The 21,522-nt window shown below is 31.9% G+C and overlaps 1 protein-coding gene across 1 annotated transcript in view; it reads left to right on the forward strand.

The window, feature by feature from the left end:
- The window catches only part of ERBB4 (erb-b2 receptor tyrosine kinase 4), a 1,016,037-nt gene that overhangs the window by 801,404 nt on the left and 193,111 nt on the right, over nt 1–21,522 (forward strand). Inside the window, exons 17-19 of the mRNA XM_011358660.2 lie at nt 2,568–2,700; nt 7,078–7,200; nt 10,620–10,718. Coding sequence (XP_011356962.1) covers nt 2,568–2,700; nt 7,078–7,200; nt 10,620–10,718 — 355 coding nt within the window. The remainder of the gene's footprint in view (nt 1–2,567; nt 2,701–7,077; nt 7,201–10,619; nt 10,719–21,522) is intronic.

A 21,522-nucleotide genomic window follows, 5' to 3' on the forward strand; every position in this document is an offset into this window, starting at 1 on the left:
TTAAACTTCTCAAGTCATCTCAAAATATATCTGTATAGCTAGTTTGTTCAAACTAGAATCCAATCTTGAAATGCATTTCACATGTTTGTTTTTGTTTTTTATGACTGTTAAGTCTTTTTAATCAAGATTAGTATCTTTTTTCATGATAATTCACTTATTAAAGAGAATATTCAGGTTGTCTTATAGAATATTCCACCTTATTGGTTTCACTGGTTGCTTCTTTGTGGTCAATGGCTTGTTTTCAAGAATAAATTCTGCTGAAATATGAAGAACTTGGCCTTTCAGAATGTCCAACAAAACATTTATGTGTGACCTGTAAGTGTGGAAACTCTAGTTTCTAACTTCTTCAGGTTGTTTGTACCTCTACCGTTACTGCAGAGTGGTAAGAGAAGGAAAAAGGCAAAGAAATGCAGATCAACGATACAACTGCTGTGGGAAAATAAAAGTAAATTCTAATGAGAAAAACATAGAAATTAGTATTTCAATGTTTTATTTTTATTGCCATAACAAAACTAAGTAGTAATGACATGACAATTGCTATCTGCCCACATTAGAAAGATTAGAGACAGGGGTCTTGTTTTGTTCTATTTTAAGTGATTCCACATTTAAAAAAAAAAAAATTTTCTCTTAATTTATAGTGACATTAACATATATTTTCATAAGTACATACCATTTATTCTTTTACAAAATAGATAAACAGAGGAAGTTTAGAGTTTAGTTCAAATCTACAATTAACTAACTGTTGGGCACTAGTCTCAATCATACACACATCCTTTGCAATAAAAAAATTGAACTGAGAAAACAAAATGCAACTCTTTTTATAACAGTGGCTTTTCAGAGATATGTTAGGCACTTGAGTTGAAAATTATGCTTTGGATTGAAAACTTAAAATTATTCAGAAATACATATTTAACTGGCATGCTCACAAATATGATCTTACACACACCAAAACACATCACAATGATGAGTTTGTGTCCATACTATAGTTTAATTTTCTCAGAATAGATTTTTATATCTTTATAAAATTTCATGTTGGAAAATCTAGTTGAATTATAGCAACATTTCAGTATGCTATAATACTTTCAACTGTCAGAACACAACCTTTAATATGAACCACTTTTTAAGGTTTTTCTGTAGTTTTATATGACAATATAACAGTCATAATATTTAAAAGATGACTTCATTTACAGAAGTTACACAAATTTTTTTAAAGAGATCAAATTTTAAAGTTTTATTTAAAATCATCTGCTATCATTACTTCTGTCTTGTCTTTAAGCAAAAATTTATTTTACAGGAGCAAGTCATTTTTTTTTTCTAAAAGAGTGCAGCTGTAAAGAGTAGATTCTTTTGCAAATAGAAATATAAGATATAAAATACTTTGGAAAGCACAGGCATTCAGGAAATTCTTTTTTAGTTTTGATATCTATAATGGCTTCATGGTCAAATATGTATTAGGTAATGCCTATGTGCTTTACTCTGGGCTATTTGCTATGGCATAAGAAATTAATATATTTCAGGGCTCTGGTCACAGAAATCTCATAGATAGCACTCTACTCTAGAACAAGAAGTTTAAACCAATAATATTACTTTTTAAGCAAAGAAATATTTTTTCTTAGAAAACAATGAAATATGATTAGTTTCTAAATTTTAGCTAACAATTTTAAGAATAAAAATCCCCAGTCAATTTATTTCTAATCCCTTTTGGTACTGTTTACTCCTTTTTATGTAATATTTAATGTGTAAACCTCCTTTATGGGTATAAGACACCTGGACACACTTTTGGTAATAATATGTACTCCTGTCATCATAACTTTGACCTAGTTCTTTATCTTTCTCCTGATAACAAAATTGCTCATTTCAGAGTTTGAAATAGCACTTGGTTAATATAACTTTGTTATCGGTATCCTCGTACTCCTGAGGTGTGGGGTCTGTATGTCTCCAGACCACTCATTTTTGCTTTAGAGCAGCGATTCTCAACTGGGAGTGATTTTTGTAGATATTTGGCAATGTCTAAAAACATTGTCATGACTAAAGGACAGAGGTGCTACTGACATCTAGTGGTTGGAGGCCAAGGATGCTGCTACACATCCTAAATGGCATAGGACAGTTCCCCACAACAAGCAAGTATCAAGCCCAAAACGCCAATAGTGCCACTGTTGAGAAAGCCTGCTTTAGAGAAAATGTTGAAAGTAGTATTATATACCACAATATAATTAAAATCTACCTTCCATTCATTTATAGATAAAAATAAGATTAAAACATTTAAAATGCTTCCATATCAACATTTTGGCATATGTTTTTCATTGTTACCAAGTTTTACATTTTTTCATGAAATGGCATGTTGTGGCTGCTCATCTCCAAAAAATTATTTGTATGCGCATGGTTTATTATTTTAAAGAAAAAGCACATACAATTTTTACCATAAGAAAAGCTTTGTCATACCTGCAATGGATTTTTATTTGCATTACTTCTAACTGACGTGATTTGTGATATGCACAACTGCTCTTCCCTCTTCCTCTCTTTTCTCTCTTCATACCTGTTTTTTTCTTTTCCATTCTGGTTGGCAGAACTCCTCTAATTGCAGCCGGAGTCATTGGAGGGCTTTTCATCCTGGTCATAGTGGGTCTAACATTTGCAGTTTATGTGAGAAGGAAGAGCATCAAAAAGAAAAGAGCCTTGAGAAGATTCCTGGAAACAGAGGTGAGGTGTTTATTTCTTCTCTTCATGTGTTAAGGGATTTTCATTAGGTTTGGAAGATTTAGATGATAATTTTTAATACAAGTGAAAATTTTGTCCAGCTTACTGCTGAGGGTTTATATTTTATAATACATTATACAAAATTGATGAAAAATGAAAGTATATAGTAAAAGTAGTCAAGGCAGTTTCATGGCTTCAAGAGGGTAAACAACAGGGATCAAAGAAAGTATATTATTGAGGAAAAGACAGATCTGTTTTGTTTGGGGGAGGGATCCCATTAGCAAGCTCTAGGGTATCACAATAGCAAAACTAGAAATTAGCTGGGTAGAGGGTGTCTCAGTAGCAGAAGAAGAAAAATGTAAGAGATAGAATTTTTCTGGTTCAAAATAAAGCCAGATAGGCAAGAAATTTTATGCTTTAATTAGGGTCATTAAATTGGTAGACACTGATCTCATTATTACAGCAGTGAAAGGCTGAGCTTACAGGATAAAGCTGTGTTGTAATCACACAGACCTTACCACACAATTTATGAGATGCATTTAATATTATGCATGTTAGTTATTGTGAACATGTAAATTACCATAATTTATTATAATTTCTGTTATATTGCCATACTGAGTTCTCTAGCATGCAAGCTGATAGTTTTCACTGCACAAGTTATAGGAGAAAAACAATTACAGAAGACCATGCATTACCAGATTCTTCTTAACTCATATACTACCATTTTCTCCTGATATACACGTTTCTGCCAATTTGAACAATTTAGAGCAAATCTGTTCTGAAACTTAGCCTTCTCTGGGTTTGTTTGCTTTCTCATTGTCAGTGTGACAGTTTTGACTTTACCTCTTAACATTGATAGAAATGGGAATATTCATTTTTTCATAAATTTTGCACACTGATGATGAATTAATTTTAGCTTTTTTCCTCCAGAAGTTGAAATTAAATAGAAGAAGAATGTGAAAATTTTAGAAGCTACTTTACAGTTACATATAGGAAAATACTGTCTCAGGATTGGAGTTATCTGAAATTAAAATGGGCTGTCTCATCAATAAACATGTTCAAGCTTAAAAATATAGTTAGTTATATACCTAGGAAAACAGTAGTGATTTCTATTTGATTTGGATGTTCACAGAAGATCAACTTGGTCATTTTCAACTTTATACATATGAATAAAAATTTGAGCACAGTTCATGTTCTATGCATATTTTCAGCTTAGCTAGGAGGCTGGAGGCAGAATTTTCACTCATGGTTAGCTTGGGGCAGTCAGTGAGAGAATCCTGGAAAGTGATGTAAATGAGAGTCCTTGAGGAACTGGAGTTGGAACAGCAGTGGACATTTAAGTGATTGAATAAATGGAAGAGAAATTCTGTCTCTTCACCCTGCGCAGAAAAGGCTCATTGCTAGAAAGAGTTATTTTGTTTTGTTAATATGGTGATTTCTAAGAATGTCCTTCAAATTGGCATTTCATTAATAAATAAACACATAATGATTGGTTTTATAAGTGGATTCTATTTTTATAGAAAGTTATCACTTAGGACTAAATTAGATAATTGTCGAATTTCCATATTTGTCTCAGTAAAAGTAAATAACTATGATTTTTTTTTTTACCATCTAAATAGAAGAGGAATTCTGAAGAGGATCAACTTAAATCCTTAAATATTGAAGCTGAAAATCAGTCTCAGAAGTGAAAAATTTGTTATAGCGTGATATACTGTTGGAATGTATTTAAAGTTGATATACTTTTCTAAAATTATTTTGTTCCAGATTGCCTTTCTTCTGTTGCAAACATAAAAGTAGAAAATATATTTTTTTTCAGCATACAACTTATTGAGATGTACTATAAGCTTAATGCTTTGCTAGATGCTGTAACTAAAAGACATAACAATAAGACTTGATCCTATTCTTTGACGAGTGACAGATTCAGTGCCTGCATTATGGCAGGCAATGTTCCAAAGTTTTCAACCTATATTATATACTATTTTATTCTTTAACAATCGTCTAAGATAATTATTGCTATACCAAATTCACAGATGAGAAATGAGGGTCCAGGAGGGCTAAATTGTTTACTAAGCCTGTGAATGGCAGCACTTGTATACAAATCTACAAATTTAAACTCAATTCTCTTTCTGCTATACTAGCTCACAAAATGAAACTATGCCTTTTTTAAAGATACGATACTCAAATTCTTGGAAAAATGTGTTTTAAGAAAATTTTAAATGATACCTAAGAAAATAGCAGGAGACGAAACATTGCAGGTAGAATCGTGAAGCTTTTCAAATATGAAATTATTACATTCTATATGCCAAAGGCATGTATGTATATAATATATAGTAAGTGTATTTAGTCTGAAGTGCTGAAATCCAGTCTTGCTTATGATTTTATATAACTTTTGTACCTTTTTTAAAAAAAAAATTAAGGCCAAGAACAAGCCAACCCGAAGGCAACCGAACCCGGCCGAACCCCGAAGCCAAACAAGAATGGGCCCGGGTAAGAACTGGAAGGGAAAACAACCGGGAAAAACAAGAGCCGGAAGCCTAAAAAAAAAAAAAATTTTTTTTTAAATCATAGAAGTTTCTTATTATGCACCTAGTATGTGTATCAAAATCTAATAAATAAATCCTACACAACAGAATTTAATTCAAATGAAGATTTTTATGGGAGATTCTTTTTCAGATTTAACAAAGAGTTTTGTGATTCTACGATTCGTTTTATGTGACTTGGATGCAGTTATATTCATTTTTACAATATAAATTTGAAAATGAAATAGAAGTATATTAGTTGTCTAACTGCTGGAAAATAACTTAAGTTTCTTGATAATTTTTATCATCTTCTTCTCAAAATTCTTGCCATTGCTAAACTTACCTATACTCAAAACTCTGTTTGGCTAAGTAAGTACACCATAATCTTCACAGAAGCATGATAATAATAACCAAGCTGGAGGGCCACAGTGCACTTAGCCTTGTAAACAGACATTTTGAAATACCGTGGTGGTTTTCAGGACAATTTGAGTAGGAGTAGCCATTAATTATTTCCTTATGCTAAGAAAGAACAAACTATTTGTCTGTGTTTAAAGTTCAGCTCCTTTATTTAACTTAAAAAAAAAAAAAAACCCTCCTATTTCTCTCACTTGCCTTTTTCCTCAAGCATAGATAAAAACCTAAAATTTTAACATAGGATATAAACTTTTTGGTACACAGTCTCTCCATTGTCTACATTTTTTCTTCTCACATAGGCAAGAAATTGGCACATATTCACATACTTTTCCCCTTGCTCCCCTTGCTTATTCATCCTCTCTGGCTGAATGGCATCTGAATTATGACAGCTAGCATTATCAGTCTAATTTTACCCGCTTCAGCCACACTTCATGATCTGGTGTTTCCCACCCTAGAGCCACCCTTCAGATCTGTTCCACAACCTGTTGTAGTCCCCTTTATGTCTTCCTCCTTCTCCCTGATGCTCTGTCCAAACTATTCTTCACAGTGACAGTGCCCTCCCTTATGCCAACTCATTTTTATCATCTCGAGACTAATTTTAAAGTGTTCCTCCTTTAGGAAGCCAAAACTAATGAACCTTACTCCTTGCTGCTTATTGTATTTCTTTGCATTTCCTAGCCTTCACATGATCTAACATCAATTTATAGAATTTTATAATTTTTGATCTAGAAGGTATCTAGGCCCTTGCCACTTAAAATATGTTCAAGGGCCATCATCACACATAAATATCACGTGGCGTTCAGTAAAATGCAAATTTCAGCCCCAACTTTGGTCCTACGGAACCAACCAGAATCTGCATTTTAACAAGAACCTGAGTATTTTACATGTACATGAAAGTTTTAGAAGTACTGTCCATGTGTATTGGTGTTGTGATAACTTATTTTTTTCTCTTCTGTCATGTATGTTTTGGCTTCTCAGCTAGATCTTAAATGCTGAGAAGGCAGTGTTTCTTTCTCTCTTTTTTTTTAATGTATCAAATCATTTTAAATGAGAAAGAAAACTTTGATAGAGTTCTTACATAACAAAAATCTCTGAGTCTTAGCTGAAGGTGCCAAAAAGAAAGGGGCTTGAAAAGTAGAATTAAGAGCCCCTAATTAGTCTCTATTTTTTTTTTAAAAAATGGGGCAGGGGGGATCTCCTAGCCTAGTATGCCACCCAATAGATACACATTTGTCAGTTGTACTCACCCAGGCAAAGAGCATAAGAAGAGAAAAGATAGAGTCTGAAGGAATGGTGAGTGATCCATATTATTAAAATACTTTTCAAGAAAAAATGTACTTGTGTGTTTTTGTGTGTGTGAGAAAGAGAACCAGCCAGCTTTAGAGAAAGAGAGAGAAGTATTGATTGTTGAATGAAAGTTATAACCTGTATTCTTTTTGTTTTATAGTTGGTGGAACCATTAACTCCCAGCGGCACAGCACCCAATCAAGCTCAACTTCGTATTTTGAAAGAAACTGAGCTCAAAAGAGTAAAAGTACTTGGCTCTGGCGCTTTTGGAACCGTCTATAAAGTAAGTAAAAAATAATACATACCATCAGTTATTTTAAATTTTGTTGCAGATTTGTTTTAAATAATAGCCAAAGTTATTGCTCTAGTCAACCTAATTTCCTTTAATATTCAGAGAAGAGAACCTTTATAGTATTGAGATGTTGATGCACGAATGAATTCATTAATTTGTATTAAGCAAGTTGAGAACAGATACAGATGTGAGATAGCAGGAATAAAAGGTGTGAAGCCAAAGTATAGCTCTTTCTCACAATACCTTCTGATCCCCTTTTCATAGCATCTCCCCTCTGGCAAATTGTGTTTTTATCCAAGACATCCAGCTCTGACCCATTTTCCTTTCCCCCTACACAGTGCCCCATGAAACCCCACACAGGCCTGGGCAATGTGCCATGATCCCTTGCTCCTCTTTCCCTCAGCTCTTCTATCTAAACTTCTTCCCATTTCGTCAGCCTCTTTAGAATCCACACAAATGTACTGACACCTTACTAGGGCAGGACTCTGTTCCTAAACCACTTTTTGTCTACCAGGTAACGTGTCTGATATAATAGAAAATTTCCAGGTTTGATGTCCTCACCAATGTATGCAAACTAAAAAAGTGACTTTGTGAAACACAGATAAGACAGAAAGAGAGGGTGACATTATGAGTTTTCAATAATAGAAATATTTCTGGAAAGGGAAAGCTCAAATGGTGAGATTTGTATGTTTATTTATTTAGTTTAATTACAGAACCAATTCAGAGGCCAGGCCAAGGTTAATTGTGGTGAAATTTATTTTTAATGGTAAACAGCAAGAATAAGAAACTCTATTTAGTGCTAAATCCTTATAATGTCCATTCTTACAGTTCCCAAATTTACTTTGCCACTTTTATATATTTTTTAAAGCTATATATGCAAGCCTACTTTTTTTTATAAACATATCTGTTAAAATAGATTGACTCAGGAATTTTGCATTTTAAAGTGTTCAGTTTTTCTTATTTAAAACAAATATTTATTTAACAGAAAATATTAACAATTAGAATATAAACTTTAATTTTCTCTCCTGAGTATTTCAAAAATAATCAAATCTCAAATAAAACTGTTTTATTCTAAGGTATAAATGCTGAAGTTTCTTAATATTTTAGTATGCATGTTCTATTCAATTAAATTCAAAATTATTAACTAATTTGAATAGAAATTGTTCTAGGCTGACTTGATGGCTTCTAGTTTTCAATTCTTTGAATGTTAGAAGAAACATAACTTATTTTATGTTTCTCCATTTTTATTATGCAAGGAAAAAAATGGACTTCCATTTAAAAGACAATTCAAACTTAGATTGTTCCTAGCATATTATTATTATTATCCTTATATTTTAAAGATGATGTGATTTGGAAAATGAATTTTATTTTAAATCATGGATAACATATAACTCAAGACTAAATGTGACCTCATGACCTCAGTGGGGGAAAATATTACCCATTTAGACATTTAAAAATAAAGCTTTATTAATATTTTGATTAAAAACAATGATTTGCCTATTTTTCATGTTGACGTACCTTTATTGAAATTACTTGTATCAAAAGTTTATATAATGTCCCATAAGTATGTTTGAATTACATACCTGTAGTGTCTATAGTTGACCCTATGTTTAATTAACGTATTAGTTCTTACAAGACCATACTGTCTTAAATTATAAAGAATTATTCTTGACTACAAATTTGCAATTTGACTTAACCAGTTATTTGGTGAGTTTTTCCTCTTCGTTAGAGATATACTGTGCTTAAACATAAAAGATTTGAATAAATATTATGAATATCAGCACAGTTAAATTTTTGTCTGGTCTGGCCTAGAAAATAATGACTATACTTATTTAAAAAGCAGTAGAAAATAATTAAAAATGAATTTATATTCTTATTTCAAAAGTATGCTTTAGGAATATTTTAATACTGATGTTATATCTTTATAAGTTAATCTCCTCTACAGTTACTCATTGAATAATGATAAGCCTGTTCACTGTAGGTACCATGAGTGAGAAAATATAACCTGTGGGTCTTGGGCTTTTTTTGGTTTGTTTTTCTCATTTAAGCATTAATAATTTCTTTAAATTGTAAGACAACAAGGAACTTGTCTTATTATTTTTCATTTGACCCATACATTTCCATATTCATTCTAAGAATGTAACCCTTAAATTCACCTTCTAAAGGTTAACATCTATTTTTTCTTTATTATTTTGACTTTTTAAAAATTCTTGTGTTTAGGTCTCCACTTATATTATTACAACTTAGAATATCACAAATACATATGTTTTAGCATAGAAGTACATAGTGAAAAACTTTTAAAATTTTTTTATGACTATGACTAGCTAATAATAAGAAAGACAGGAAGTAGAGATGTTCTGTTTAGGAATAATAGACTGTTTTTTTTCCTTTAGTTTTAATAGTAAAACTGGCCTAAGAAGACTTCTTTATTTCAGGCTAATGAATTAAAATTTGAGATTTTTTTTTTCATGTAACCTCATGTTTGCTTCTGTGTTCATTTGAGACAGTACACTTAAAAATATATATATTCTTGTATAATCCATGCATCTTTGTATGTCTTATCAAAATCATTGTTCTCATTCAAATGTTTGAATTGTTTATACAGAAATGCTGTTATTTAGGTTAACATTGTCATTTACTTAAACTGTACATACTATATACTTTCCTAATGCAAAGATCCTGTCCAGATATTATAATTATATTTCTATAGAAAAAAAGAACTGACAATGGTCAAAAGAAATATTTTATATTATTTCAGAGATAAAAATCCTTGGCATATACAATTTAGTAATATAGATAAATTAATATATACTCTATATTCTCTAATACTTGCCTTCGAAAACTAATTCTTAAATAATAACCTTTAAAAATTAATTCTTAAATCAATCTGAACTTCAGGAACATAAGAATTTGCTTTTTTATTGTTTTTTAAGTTTCGGAATAAATTATGTAATAACTAAAGCTGCAAAGAACCTCCAACATTACATATTCCAGTTTTCTAAATTGCAAATGAGACAACTGAAATTCAAAAATGAAACAGCCTTCTGAAAGTCTTGAGAAGTTGAAAATATCATTCAAATCAAATATTATCTTATTTTAATGTTTTTTCACTGAAAACTTTCTCATGTACAGAAGTTGAATTTTATAATAGCGTAAACTTACCTTGCAAAAAGAATACGTGTATAACTAATTCATCTTCACATAATAAAAGAAGACAAAAAAGTTGCTGAGTAACTTGTAACATCTAGCAGGTGCTTGATAAATGTTTGTTGATTAAATGAAAGAATATAGGACTTCTAAATTATTTTTTAAAGAAATTAATAGGTTGAGTGGTTAAATCAAATTTTGTTTCTGGCATAAATGTTACATATGTCTTAGTACAGATTTAATGTGATTTTTTTCCCCCAAAGGGTATTTGGGTACCTGAAGGAGAAACAGTGAAGATTCCTGTGGCTATTAAGATTCTTAATGAAACAACTGGTCCCAAAGCCAATGTGGAGTTCATGGATGTAAGTATAGATATCAGGCAATTACATTTTGATCCATTATTAATAGACTGCTTTTAGAATGATTTTTTTAAAAGACTCTTCTACTTATAAGTTTCTTCTCTAGAAATAGTATAATCTTATTAAAAATGAAGGCTTGAACAGGGTTGGCAGACTTTTGCTTAAAAGAACAGAGAAAATAGGCTTTCACACAATGCGATCTCTGTGGCAACTACTCAACTCTAAGTGTTTGACAATTAATACGAAACGAAAAAAAAACATAGGAATGAATGTCACTGTATTTCAGTAAGACTATTTATACAAACAGTCTGAAAGACAAATTTGGCCTGCAAGCCAAACCCTACCCTCAAGGGCCACGTGTTTAACCACTGTGCCAAACTACATTTGGGAGTAGAGATGATGATTTGAAAAATTATCTGGACTGCTTGATTTTATTATTGCTATGATCTACTTAGTTGAAAGCATCAATCAAGATTAGTTTTTATAAGTTAGTCTCTGTTAAACTTAAATTAGGAACCTAAGTTAGATAATTACCCATTGAAATTTACTTCTTTTCAATTCAAATTCAGAAGACAATACGTTTTTATAGATAAAAACTCCAACTATAAAATAATGAGAGTTCTGAGTAAATGTGCTTTATAAGGTCAGTCAGAACCTTAAGATTTCCCCTAGCAAAAATTGTGGATTGGGCTGTTCAGCAAATTTGAGAAGGTAGGACAGATGAAACTATGCACATAGCATGCTTTTATTTTTTCACATTCAACACAAGATACCTGCCAGGGGTTCTATCAAAGACCCATAAATATTTTTCCTCTATCTTTTAGCATAATGTCTCCAGTAACAAGAATGATTTTGATTTTCAAATGACCTTTATATGAAAGATGATACAAGCATATGTATTTTGATTTTTTAAAAGACGGATTGCTCTATATTTCTACCCAGTTTCTCTTATAAGCTCTTTTGTAAGTTTTATAGTGGCTCAATTTGTGACCTTGGAAATTTTATTTGATTATAAAGCTAACCATCTTATATAGGGCTACTTTTAGTTTAACTTTTTATTAGTTATTATATAATAGGGCTGATAATGAGCTAATACAACCCAGCTGCTCTGGTTGGTTGGTGCCATGCCTTACCAGTTACTAAATATGCTAAATACCACCCTTGCTGCATATCCACCAACAGATATCTAAGAGACATTGAGTCCAGTAACTAAATAATGTTCCTTTCTATAGGTCTCTAAAAGTTCTGACACTCTATAGCTACACGCTTTAGCTCATATATTAAAATGCAAAACTGAAACATTTTTCAGTGATATCACAATCAATTTGATCTCGGTATAAATTTGTGAAGAGAATTTTCAAAGAGGTGAAAACTATAAAGAAAACGACAATGTGTAGAAACAGTGTAGGTTAATATATAAAACTGAAAGAAAAAATATCTCACCCAGCATAGACTGCAGCCAAAGCTGAAATTCACAAGAATGCTAATGATCTCTGCTGGAGGTTTGGACAGCCATTTTTATCATATTTCCATGGAAACAGACTGCCAAAAGGGGTTAAGAGGATACAAAATAATCACCTAAGAAAGAAGCTCTAAAAACCTCATCATGATTTTGAATGATTATTTGAAGCTCCTAACCCCATCCATTTTTTTTTTTTTTACTGATCTGAGGTCTATTCCCATGGAAACATGAGTGAGGATGGCAGCTTGAAATCTTAGGTTTTTGCTGAATTTTAAATAAACTGTGATTGAGCCATGAAAGGAGTCATTTTCCTAGATGGTTGATGGATTGTGACCAATAGATTCTAAGGAGTCTGTTTTTTTGTTTTTGGTTTTTTGTTTTTTTTTTTTAAGTTAAAAAGAAAGAAAATATTTTGACTGCCTTGTGGATGAATGCTAAAAGATTAACACATTGATGGATTGCTATTGGCAGCACTTCAATAAATATCAAGCAAAAACACATCCTACTATTTTCATGAGTTATTTTAGAACATTAGAAGGATAGCACAATAACTGAAACTGGCAAAATTAATGGTGAATTTAGTATTTTAAATAGCCTGGTGTCATTTTAATGCAAATGTATATACCTACTTTTCATACTTAGATTTTTAGGTCATCTATTATATGTGTAGATTATTATAAATACTTGAACAACATATCAAATCACAGTAAAAAAGGTTTGTAATTTGGACCTAAAGATTAAGTTGAAATTGCAGATTTTCTCAGGATTATTGTTAAAAGTCATATGTTTGGCATATGTCTTAGTCTGGGTTCTTCCAGAAGCAGATGCTGACCCTGAAACAAGGATTTGGGTAAAAGTTATTTATTTTGGAGGTGAAGGATTCATCAGTAGGAGAGTATGGAAAGGAGATAGGGAGGGTAGCCACTAAAGGCGGCTGCCATCATGAGTGAATGGAACTTTTTTCCGTTAGAGAGACTTTGGCAGCCAGTATAGGATATACACCTCAGAGTTACCCTTCTCAAGGGTTAAGGGAGCTGATGTAAGAACTCCAGCTGCCAGGCATTGGTTGAGAGCTATTGAGAGAGAAGGACGTTTATTCTCTTGCATGTTCTACCTGCCAAGGGTGGCAAAACCAGTCTTAATTAGCATGAGCCATTTGGCAAAGAATGGCAGGTGGAAGTCAATCAGTATAACACTATGGTAGAGCGTTCCAAGGACAACTTTCATTCTCAACGTCTACTTGCAACTGTGTTATCTAGTGTATGTGTGTATTTGTATTTCTATGCATGTGTGTTCATGTGTTCTGTACCATTTTATAGAAGGGAAATAAAACTTCCAAAGACAATTGAAACTGCATATTCTTATTCAGCATTGAACATCACCCTCTCCCCTCCCAAAACTTTACACTCAGTGTAAAATATTCTAGATGCAATTACTGCTATTATTAGATTTATCAGATGTAACTGTGCTTTACTGGTTATTCTAATAAGTGATACAACTTAATACTCAAAACTCACTACATCTGATATTTCTATTGATATCCAAGGGCAAAGGAGAGGACATCTATATTTTCTTAGAATTTTTACCATAGGCAAAAATAAATAGGAAGTAATTTGTGTTCTAGTAAATGCTATCCTAAAAGCAAGAGAAGGAGAGAGAGTTTGGTCACAAGGCTGTTACCCAGCTCACCTGAATATATCTAATGGATTCATAATGACAATAATAGCATACTGCTAGTGAATAGCTAGTACATTCTTTATCCCCATAAAGGAAGATCACATTGAACAACATTAAAATGACTCTAAAGGTCGGTCCACTTTTATAAGAAGAATGCCTATATCTGTACACACTCTCATTTTTTATTTAAAATAATACCGTTTCATTGGGAAAATGCAAGAGCTTTGATTGGTTTTGTCTTTTTTTTTTTTTTTTTAATTCATCAAATGGTACAGAGCACATACCTAAAAAATGACTCTGATGAAGGATTTTTGGAATTAGGGACCACAGTCTGTTCAAATCAGGCAGGCTCTTAAATTGCTCTGAGTTTCCACCACTGTTAGTTTGTTTTCCTGATATTTAAGTTCACTATCACTCAACATTACTATATTTGCCTAGGAAGGGTGTGTGTTTTTAATTTTTTTTAATTATTGTTTCCTTAAAAAATTAATCTTGGGATAAAAGAAGTTCTGTAATTATCCTAAGTTCCAGTGACAGATGAATAACAGTTCGGCTTAGTGTTTACCTGTATCTTCATGTTAGCTTTACTTTCCCACACCAAACCAACCACAAACTTCACAGTAAGATGCTGCAAGGAAATGCATTGCAGATCACCCAACCTTACCGTGTAAATGATGACTTTCTCATTCAAAGAAGAATAACTTGTTGTCCTTACCTTATACAATAGGACATTTTATTTATCTTACACTACTGTCATTTTGCTATTTTCTGAAGAAATTTCCATGTGAATTGTGTTTATGTGTTTCTTTTTTCTATGTTGTATTTATGATAGTCAATGTCTTAAAAGGAGTTGTTCAGCTGGAACTGATGTCACATTAGCGATGTGAGATAAATAAAAGTTGTTGGTTAGAGTCTATATTTTTTTCCCAGATTATAGCAGACTTACAAAATGGTTTGAAAATAAATTTTGTTCTACAACATTATTTATACATTACAACTTTTCATGCATGTGGCTTCACATAGTTAATGGTACTTCTTAGCTAGATGCTGTGTCATACTAATAGTGAATTTTTTTGAATTTCATATAATTTAATCCAATTATATTTTTAGTCCTTAAAGATTTTACCCATTTACATACATGAATATACTTTATTTAAATGAGGTAAAAAACATATATATAAAAATTTTTAAGGTCCATGGCTTTGATGTCACAGGACTCTACACTGCTGATGTACTCATGAAAAGTCAGCTAACCAATGCTTTTTTTTCTTAAAATATATATAGGTACACTCATTAAGAAAAGTTTTGGATAATTACTTTGCTTTTAAAAATGAAATAATATCTTCAAAAAGAGAATCTATAAACTCCATTAGAAACAGAATTTATAGATTTTCAAATCTCTACTAAAAATAAAAGAAAAATTTCCCAGTAACTGAAGTAAATCACTTCTTTTATAGTTTATTTCATAGGCCCTTGTACAAACCCTGCTTGTTGTATAGACCTCAGTCAGAAATGCCATCACATCTGAAATCACTATATCAAACACCCACTTCTCCAATCTCATCATTCAGCCCCTCCAGTTCTTTTCTATAGTACCCGCTCGAGAAAAGTTTTACCGTCTTAAGTATCTCCCAGTCATTGATTCTTTCCTATTTCTTTCTATCCTTTAGCTGCCACCTATCCTCACATCTCTCTGCAGCCAACTTATATTCATGGCCCGTCAGTTTAACCACATTCTTACAAAAATCTCCAACTCCCTAGCTTTTCAATAGTTAGCTGGCAGTACGCAATCCGAGAAATATTAAAATTTTCAGTACCATGGTCTAGATCTCTTTTCAATCTACACATTTTCCTTAGATTGTCTCACTAGATTATGAAATTCCATCTTTAGTCTCTTTTATGAATCTGAGCTCATCTCCGTCCTTGATATCACCATGTTGAAATCTCAGGGTCATCTCAAGTTTAACACATTCAGAATGTACCTGTTCATCTTCTCTTCTAAATCTCTTTTACATTCAGTCTTATCCATTTAAATAATTTATATATCCATCCACCCTATTCATCTCTATCAGACATTATCCTTGAATGTCACACCCTCTCAAACTTTCAATTTCTACTTCCAATTCAGGAGTGAATGTTTTGCTTCAATGCCAGAAACATATTTGGAGAGCAGCCTCTTCTTTTTATATTCCGTTGCCACCACTCTAATCAAAGCCATCAATTTATTTAGTACAAATTTTGAGAATTTTTAATGCAAAGCTTGAAATGTGTTGCTTCTCTGAATAAAATCTTTCGGTTCCTTCGCTTAAGTAAATAGATTCTCTATTTTATAATACAAAGCTCGAATTTTGTTTTTTTCTCTGCATAAAAGCTTTCAGTGTCTTCATTTAAATAAAATACTAGATCCTTGGCTTCCAGAGCTCCTAATTACTTTCCCAGTTTTTTTTTTTTTTCTCTTCACTAACTTTCTTTCCACTCCTCTTCCAAGCCAATAAGTCAGTCAGTGCCTTAGCCTGGAGTGTCCTCCCCTAATTCCACCCAATAACTCTTAATTATCCTTATTTTCTCATTTTAAGTATACTTCCTCAAAGATCCCTTTTCTGACTCCTTAATCTAAATTTTAGTCTACAAACAGTGCTCAGAAATTTCTTTTGTACATCTATTATGACAGGTTATATTTATTTGTCCTAGTTTTTATTGCTGATTCCCGCCTATACCACTGGGTTATAAGATTCCTGATGAAGAAACTGTCTGTTAACTCCACCACGGCATATCTAATGGCAAGTGCAATACAGGCACATAGTTAGGAAATAATAAATACCTGGTTAATTGACTGAATGGATTTATTTTTCTGTTTTTTAAAAGACTTTTATTGTTCTTCCTTTAAGACTTTTCTATTCCAGCCTTATTGATTCTGTAATATTTTTCCCCAACAGTCCTATCTTTGTTTGGCGTATTGCATTTGGGTCATTTTCCTTAGGCATTTATATTGCTCATCCCTGATTTATTTCTACAAACTCGGTAGCTTTCTTGAATCCAGAGCACCAATATGTCACTGAGAAATAGGCCTTCTATGCTTACTCTGTAAATAAGAATCACCATACCCACTGAAAGTCCTTTGGAGCTCACCGTAGAGCTGGACAACAATCACACTGAGCATGTATAGTTTCTGACTCCATTCTAAATGGTATTTGCCAATTATGATGACTTAGGGAAAAAAAAACTACTCCATTTGACTGTATCAGTAGGAAGAGTTGTTTATAATATGAAGACTGTTCATAAAATTCAGGGAGAAAACTTTTGCCCACAGAGCAGGCAAAGACTAGAACATAGAATTTCCAGACAATCAGCAAACAATTTTAAACTTACCAAGCCTTAATTTAGAAGATTTTTGTTAATGTTCTCTTTACAGATTTAAGAATACAAAATATTGTTTCTGCAGGAGGAGGGAACCATCTGAATAAAGTCCTGGTTTGCATTATGTGGCATAAAGTGATTTTAGTTATTCGTATATCAGTAATTTGGTTCAGGAAATGAAGGCTTAATGTGCTGTGATAGTTAAAATAGTATCCACATGCATATGTATATATACTGCTAGAAATGGTATTCAAAAGGGACTATTTCACAAAGATATATCAACCTTTTTCTTATATAGTTTTCTCAAAATGATCAAAATAATTCCTCATTATACCTTGCACCACTGTCGTATTACTAACAGGTTTGAGTCTACAATTTGCAAAGCATAGCCGGTCTAAAACTAAACAAATTGACAATACATCTGGTTGCATGAAAAGAATTTGTGAATAGAAACTCTGCCAGTATTGCCTCCATACTATTATCATCCTTAAGTTAACAGCTTTAGTGAAAGGATTCTCTGACATGGACAGTTGGAGATTCATTCACCCCAGATTGTTTAGTTTTAGCTAACATTTAGCAATAGGATTCAGTAATCCTGAATCACACATGGGGTGATTTCCATCTAGATTACAGATACTATGTAAACAGGGATGAATTTGGGTACTGTTTTGTTTGCACTAAACTCTCCCTTCCTTTTATTTAACTGCAAGAGCTAATCTATACAATAGACTGTGGTGGGTTTGGACAAAAACTAACTCAATGACAAAGCAAAACCAGAGTGGAAAGGAATCAGTCTAGCATGTCGTTCTTAATTATGTTCCACCATGAAATCTCTATTAATAGCAGACATATATTTTTAAAACATATTTTCTAGAACCTAATATGTAAATTAAGGTCTAAATTATAATTTATAAATTGAAGAAAGACGTCATTCTTTGCATCTACACTGAAGCAAAGGAAAGCCTAAAAATGGGTACTCATATGCCTATTTTGTGAGGAGACTGAAGCTTACAGATAGTATTTAAATTATTTTTCTCATTGCAAAGCCAGTAAGGGAAGACAAAGCCTGAATGTGAGCAGAAAGGCCTCCAGTGCCAAAGTCTATTGGCTTCTCATACCATTACTCTGCCCGCTCCAAAAGATCACAGTACTCAGTGAGAGATAGTTGCTACAAGTCATAAACAAGTGTCAGTTCCTTTACAGAATTTTATTTCTTTTGAGATTTTTCTTCTGAGCATCTGAGGTGACCTGTTGCATTCATTGAATTCAAGCTTTGCTCAAGAGATATTCTTACCCTTCACAGCCCTGTCGATGATCTCATCATTTTCTTCTTATTATTGCTTCATATGACATTTTATGTCACTTATTCTTCTCATCAGATTAGAAAATTAAACCAAGTATGTATGACTTTCTACCAGACAAAAATCTAGACTAATCATTTGAATTATACAAACAAAAAGAATTATGTTGCATTGTATTGTATAAATAAATATATTAAACTCCTAATTACGACTTTGCATAAAAAGATTACCATATCTATACTTCTTTTAGTGTGTTAAAACAATAAGTTGTAATATGCATATTATCTAAACAGCTCAATTGTTTGTTGTTGTTTTCCCCAGTAAGGAAAAAAATATCAAGATATTCTTTTGAACATTTCTAAATGCTGCAGCAGGTCCTAAGCAGCCATGTTTTTGGTGCACGTAGCTTAGAGCTTAAGTGTTGAATAGCATAATGTAATTAGAAAAAAAGAATGAGACACTTTGAGGTTGTAAAATTATGGACAAATTTCTCACAGAAAATAAGCAATCAGTGAGTGCTCTTTATCTCAAAACTAAAAATATGAGAATTTTCTACAATGATCCTCACCGCTGCACTTTTATCTAGGGTTTCGATCCACTTACAAATTTAATCTAACCTCTCTGAACCTAAATGCTCCATTATCTGTTAGAAAATAATTAGAAGCTGTAAGCATAAGTCTGCCTACATGGAGTTCCTTGGGAGTCTCTAAGCTCATTGAAGCGAGGAGTTTGACGGATACTTGTCAACTGATATTGGACCAACAGCTAATAATAGCAGGAAATGCTGCTTAGCTAGGTGAGAAAGCTAACTGGGGGAAAATAAAAATAAAACATTTGGGATTTATGGTCAGAAATAAATTCCCTTTTTCGTTTGTTTCCTGGTAAGAAAATGGCCAAGGGAACCAGTTATTTTTTTACTTTTTTTTTTTTTTTTGACAACTTTTAATTAAGATCTAGGGCCCACTTGATTTTAGCCATATTCATTGCAATTTGCGTGTATCTCCCACAAAGAAATTTTAGTGAATCAGGATTATGTTTGGTATAATGCGTACAAATAATAGGTGAATATAACCAGTAAATTAAAAATTGTCAGCTCTAGCAAGCATGTAGCAAATTAACCATAGGAAGCATGTGTAAGCTTTTTGGGAGAATTGCAAACACAAGGGGTTTGATTATAAAACCAGAAAAAGTTTTTTTTTTTCTTGTGATTAAAGCGATGAGCCAAGTTCCTTTAAAATGAAAAATAAATTAATTTCAAAATGTGGAACACTCATTCACTTAATGAAAATGTTACTATATTCTCACTAAAGAAAAAGTATTTTATTCTTTTTTAGAGAGATGCTTTAAAATATAGTATTCTCTAATTTTTCATATAATGTTGATTTAAAAAGTGAGTTTCAACCTATGTTACTCTCTTGTCTAATTTCCTACTAAATTTATAATCCATGTGCTAAGGAATAACACCTAATACCTGTGTGTTATGTCTGTTATTTTTGCATCCCCAACAAGGTTGTCAATGTCTTTTGGTTAATAGCTGCTTCACATGTTGTCACACATACAATATCACAAATATACTGAGTAGTAAGTTTTCAGTAAATATTCGTTTTTAGTTTAGAAAGATATGTAAAATAAATTTACTTCATTTATTTTTTCATTAGACTTATAGAGTTCTTACTATGTGCAAAGACTCATACTATCTATATACTCTAAGACTTATCACATAATGAGGATGACATAGCCTTCACCTTGGTGAGATCTGTCTAGGATCATACTAAATCAATAACAAAACATTTCATCAGGTTGGAAAAGAGAAAGTATGATAGGAGATTAGTAGAAGAAAATAGTATCATTAACGTTGGCTTTAGGAGTCTTTTAAATTCTTCACAAGTTTAGGAATACCAAAAATTGTTTGGTCCTCAATTTATATTTGTATGCATTTATCTAAAATAAGTGCATTATGTGTAATAAGTTAGCCTGTTTCAGTTTGTCTATTCTTATTTATTTTGCCACATATCTATATGTATATATGTATATGTATGTATATACACACATATGTACATATTTTTTAAACATCTTATGTGTGTGGTGTTTGTTTATTTTTTGGAATCTGCTTTAAGTAAGGAGAAGATAGATGAATATACAACAATTTTTCTGTAACTTATTTAACATTAACTCCCTCAAAGTATGATACTAAAGTTTAATACTGTTCTCAAATGTTGGAACATCAGCACTTATTTTAAATGTTGAAACCTCTTGTTTCAAATATATTTATTTAAAAATATTTATGAATATTCTATGTCTACTTTATATAAAAGCAAGAACTTGTTCCTATTTTAATGTAATTATTCCTTATGGGGTTAATTTATTAAGAATTTCTGGCTTTAAATGCTCACCCCAAAGAGTGTCATTAATTTTCTCCTTTATTATTGCGTTATAATTATAAACATTTTGTAAAGCTCTGTTCTTTTTCTCACTGTAAATGCAAAACACTCAAATACTGTCTGCGATAATATTTTTAGTTTAGCTTTATATTTGTGAGAGCTATGAATAGTATCAATAGGTTCATTGAAGATAAATCAACTCTTCTGCTTGCTAATCTAATTGTCATTGTAAGTAACTGCCTATAGAAAAAAATAGTGCCATTTCTAAGCAACATATTTTTTCTCCTCATTTGGGTTATATTATCTGATAATATCTACATATCTCTTTAGTAATATTTTTTAATACAGTAAATCTGTTCTTAAGTACTTCACGGACATTTATAACTGTTAAAGAAATAACATTCCTATTTACAAATGGGTATTAAGATATTTATTAACAGTTTAGATATAATCGTACTGGCAGATATTTCTAACAGAAAATAAATTAAAGGACTTTCCTAATAAGGCATAAAGTCTTTCCACTGCACTTGAAATGAACAGAATTGTTATCAATTTAATGCTTCATCTCTTGTCCAGAGGAACCTGCCACCACTATCTGCATCTAAAATTATGAATTTGAACTTATAGGT

The sequence above is a fragment of the Pteropus vampyrus genome, unplaced genomic scaffold, assembly GCF_000151845.1.
Source record: "Pteropus vampyrus isolate Shadow unplaced genomic scaffold, Pvam_2.0 Scaffold42, whole genome shotgun sequence".
Lineage (NCBI taxonomy): Eukaryota > Metazoa > Chordata > Mammalia > Chiroptera > Pteropodidae > Pteropus > Pteropus vampyrus.